Source organism: Volvox carteri (assembly GCF_000143455.1).
Source record: "Volvox carteri f. nagariensis unplaced genomic scaffold VOLCAscaffold_7, whole genome shotgun sequence".
Taxonomy (NCBI): Eukaryota; Viridiplantae; Chlorophyta; class Chlorophyceae; order Chlamydomonadales; family Volvocaceae; genus Volvox; species Volvox carteri.
Window position 1 is genome coordinate 588,770 of NW_003307550.1, and position 4,772 is coordinate 593,541.

General features: G+C 56.4%; 1 protein-coding gene across 1 annotated transcript in view; it reads left to right on the forward strand.

Moving 5' to 3' along the window:
* Positions 1-2,283: 2,283 nt before the first annotated feature.
* VOLCADRAFT_87918 (uncharacterized protein) overlaps positions 2,284-4,772 on the forward strand; it is a gene marked incomplete at both ends in the record, with an annotated part of 3,670 nt that continues 1,181 nt past the window's right edge. The window contains 5 exons of the mRNA XM_002947562.1: positions 2,284-2,585; positions 3,067-3,181; positions 3,470-3,646; positions 3,895-4,103; positions 4,460-4,577. Coding sequence (XP_002947608.1) covers positions 2,284-2,585; positions 3,067-3,181; positions 3,470-3,646; positions 3,895-4,103; positions 4,460-4,577 — 921 coding nt within the window. The remainder of the gene's footprint in view (positions 2,586-3,066; positions 3,182-3,469; positions 3,647-3,894; positions 4,104-4,459; positions 4,578-4,772) is intronic.

Here is a 4,772-nt window from a genome sequence, read left to right on the forward strand (position 1 = left end):
CTGACAGCTGAGGCCGACCGGGACGCCTCTCACCTCCCACACAATGGGCTTAGCCTGTTGCTGGTTCTTCACCAGCAGCTCCACTTCCATCGGCTCCATGTTCGGGGTCAATTGCACCCCAGGCACGCGCAATCGCCCGTTAACGATGCGCCTGGTCGCTGTCAACGCTGCTAAACCTCCTTTTGGCACAAGGATGGAGAGTTCCATCACAATGTGCCGTTCCCTTCCCATCGGATAAAGCAACCGTTTTTGAATGCGAGGGCCTCCCCAACGGTTGAACTCCTGGTTGCTGCGGAAGATTTGGCCAATTGTTGCCAGAATTTGAAGTCCTAATGGACCGTATATTTGCGCGATGATGTCGCCCGTATCTGAGCCCGCTGGCCACCGGACTGTCACCACGATCGGTTCCAGTTCTAGTGTGGCTCTGTAGAAAGCCAAGCCTTCATTTGTTCCGTAAAAGCCACTGACGGCCTTTATCTTTTTGGTCGGTATGGATTGCGGTCTCGCGGCTGAGGTCGGCTGGCGGCCATTTTGAACATTGCCGCGGCTAACAGCCACTGCTGGTCGCCTCTGCGACATTTTCAGGCTAATTAGATAACCATAACTACGCTCAAACAATTGAGGTCGCTGTCGGTGGCCACGGCCGCGGTTGGCCGACGGTCATAGTAGCAGCTTAGTCAAGCTTGGTCTCATCCATACATATGTATGTATGTATGTATGTATGTATGTATGTATGTATGTATGTATGTATGTATGTATGTATGTATGTATGTATGTATGTATGTATGTATGTATGTATGAATGTGCGTATGTATGTATGTATGTATGTATGTATGTATGTATGTATGAATGTGCGTATGTATGTGTGTAGGTGCCGCACCAGGGAAATTATATAAAAATGGGATCTTTCAGCCCCATCCTCAGCCTCAGCCCTGCATCAGCAGCAGTACTACTTTCGTACGGCTAATAAACCCCTCCACAGGGGGGGCGATTTCCTATTATGTCCCCTCGATACCCCCACGCCCACCCACCCGGTAACCAGGGGTTTGATGTGCCGTACGGGGACCTGATGTACCGTTCACTCACCATGATGGGTATGAACGTGTCGCGTTGGGGCGCCTCCGAAGCCCGTGGCGGCGGCTGGGAGGGCCTTACGGGGGCTGACGTCAGCTGCTGCTGCTGCGGCGGCGGCGTGTCAGTGGTGGTGCTGCTGCTGCCCGGCGCCGAGTCGCCCCCTGCGGGAACCCCGGGGCCTGCGGCGGCGGCGGCAGCGGTGGCGGCGGCGGTAGCGGCGGCGGTAGCGGCGGTGGCGGCGGCGGTAGGGGTTGAGCAGATCGGCAGAGCCGTGTGCTTGAATACAAGGATACTCGTCGTCCAATACACACACGCGGGCAAGGGGGTGCGAGAGTTTATGCGAAAGGTGTGTGTGCGTGTGTGTGCGTGTGGGTTTGTCTGCATGCGCATGCGCTTGCGCGCAGGGATGCCGCGGGTATTAGTTGGGGTTCTTGAAGAGCGATTTGCATGCAGGCATGCATCAGTAGATAGGTAAATGCATACAGGCAATCGAGGATACACATGGCGCGGGTGTGATTTGGGTGTGGCTGGAAAAAGGGGAGTAGCTATACGTGTGGAGTGCGCTGCGGATAGACATCAATTCCCGCACACACTGTCGGTCTTATGTTTGAGTTGGCGAGTGAAGGAAGCTTGGGTGTTAGAAGGGAGCTTGGGCATTTATGGACAGGATGATTTGTAGCTATTATTTCATAGACGCACCCGGATCGGAAGCGTGTGTGAGGAGTCGCAACGGTCGCTTGAAGCGACCAGCAGCGACGCCCGGTGGCGTGCACCATCGGGCTTTGTTTTGAAGGCCCGCAAATGCGGGCAAATGGGTAAGACAAGTCATGGTTTAAATGTTTATATATAAATTTCGTTAGGTTGATTTTCGAAGTGGAGGCCGCAGGACAACCGTTGCATGGGTAGCACGGAAGTTGTTGATGCAAGTTTACGCGCGCACGAACATTCCATGCAGTAACCAGCGCATGGAATAGATCACGAATGTTTCTTATGTTTGCCATTTCGGTGACAGCTGAGAAAGCATAACGGTGGCATCTCCCGACACGCTGTGCTCCGAGCCGGGGGGACGGGCAATCCTGTTTCGACGCTGATCAAATTTAGGACCTAGATCGTGCGGTGACTTAATCATATACATTTGTGCTCTCAACCTTGCTTAACAGCATAGGGCCGATAACAGAGCCGCACCTTTAAGTTTGTCGATTTCCAAAAATGCCAACCACCGACCTGCTAAAGACGTTTGGCCTGTCGAGGAATCCATTTACAGACCGAACTGCTGAGAAAACCAATCTTGACTCAACTAGCCTTTACATCCACTCCGATTTGCGCGGCCTGAAGCCCAGCGATACAACGTACATCTTTTTTGGGCGGAGAGGTAGCGGCAAGACCACGATTCGTCTGCAGCTGGAGGATGCTTACAGGCGCTACAACGAGGAGGCGGCCGCGAACGGAACCAAGGGCCATTTCGTCGTGGACATGTGTCGGCCGGGGCACCTGACCGCCTGCCTAAGCACGTAAGAATGGAGAGCGAGGGCAGTTTAGGCGCATTGCATTAAAAGGTTTGTATTCATGATGGATAGCTGTCGCGGAGGAAGGGAGATTTTGAGGAACACGCCGAAGCCTAGACCCCCCAAACCCCCTTCCGGTCTAATCCCCCGAACCTGTAAAGGGCATCTCAGCTAAGAGTTGATCACCACCTGCAGTCGGTGCGTTGGAGCTCAGGAACGCTATGACTCATTTGGCTGGCATACGCACGTCTGGAAGGCGCGACACCCTCCCCCTCCCCTCACCCCCCCGCCAAAGTCCACGTTCACCCACACCTTCAGAGCCTTTTCCCGCTCCCCTTTTGTGCTTTTTGAAAAAATATGTTACATATTCTTCCCGGCAAACCCTCCCCATATTGTGCCACCCTCTCCCCACCCTCTCTGCTTCAATCGTCAGTGGTTCGTCTTACCCTCCCCATCCTCCCCACCCTCCCCACCCTCCCCACAACAGCTTTATGGAGACGTTGCAGGCCAGCACCGATAACTGGGACGCCACCTTCTCGGACGCCTGGACCACAGCCGACCTCGTGGACTGCATCCTCAGCTACTCCGCGACAGAGCTAGTGGTACGACACTGTACGGCGGGGTACTGTACGGCCAGCGTACGCAGAGGGTCTCTCGCATCGGCTTCTCCTGTGTGGTGGCGTGGTCGGGGAGAGGGGGGGAAAGAGGCGGGGTCGGGAGGCGGGGTGGGTTATTGCTGCGAGGGCCGTGGGCTTGCTGTTGAACCCCCCTGCTGCTACTTCTTGCGTTTGTCCTACGTGATTTCCCACACCAACATAAACCATTCCACAACACCACCATCTTCCCCACCACCATCTTCCCCCCTACCCCATCCCCCCATCCGCTTGCAGAAAAAGTTCACGAAGCCCAACAGTGACGAGGCTCGTCACATGCAGGAGGTCCTACGCGGGGACGTTCGCGCCTCCCGGCAGTTCCTGCTGCTCACGCACCTGTACGCTCGTACGGACACTGCCACACTGAAACACGTGCGGGCTGTGCTGATGAGGCCCAGTTACACGGCGGCGCAGGTGGCAGAGGGTTTGTGTGTGGGGGGGGGGCATCCGGGGGGGAGGGGGAAAAGAAGAACCACGAGGGGGGGAGGGGGAAAAGAAGAACCACGAGCGGGGGGAGGGGGAAAGGGGAGCGTGTGTTTTTGGGATGGGGGAAGTTGGCGCCCTAACCTCCGGACACAGACAGACAGAATGACAGGCGGACACATGCAAAAACGTGTTCTTGTTCGGACAGCACACAGACTGTACACCGCTTTTGTGTGCAGGTTACTGTGGGCGCAGTCAGCACCATCACCGCCACCGGCGGCGTGGTGGCGGCGGCACGGCAGCCCGCCGTCAGCGGTGCCGTATACGAGTACGGCGGTGCGGGTTGGGACTGGTTGTGTGACCACGTGCCGTTGCTGAGGTCTCATCCCAAGCTGCTGGGGGCGGCGGCGCTGGGGACGACGGCGGTGGGGGCTTGGTACTACGTCAGGTGGGTCTGTCCGTATGTCGGTATGGGCGGGGGTTGCAAGGTCGCTAGTTCGATCCTCAGACCCCTGCATTTATGTTTCCGCTGTTTTCTTTCGTCTCCTTCTCCTCCCCAACTCACTCCCATACGCCGTATCTCCCACACCCTACCTCATCATCCCCACCCCCTACCCGACCCCGACCCCTGCCGGGTTGAATGTTGAATACTCCTCCCTCCCGATTGGTGTATATCCGTATTTACTTTGTTTTCACTCGTGCTATTGCTGCTACTGCTATTGCTGCTACTGTGCTGCTACTGCTATTGCTGCTACTGCTATTGCTGCCATTGCTTCTGCCGTTGCTGCTGCTGCCTGTCTTCAGGTGGCAGCGGCTCCGTTCCCTGGACCGCGCCGCCTCCCTGCAGCGCAACGTCCGTGTGGTGAAGCCGCAGCCCCTGGAGCTTCTGGCGGGACTGCTGGACCAGCTGTTCACGTCGCAGGTGGGGGGAGGGGGTGCTGTCTAGGGGTTTAGGGGGAGGACGTGTGTGTATGGGTCTGTGTGTGTGTGTGTGTATGGCTGCACTGGGCCCCCCGGACACACACACCCGTGGAACAGTATACATAAACAACACAGAGATTACACAATCCTTACATGCATACAGAAGGCACTCTTTCTTGACTCTGCTGCTGCCCCC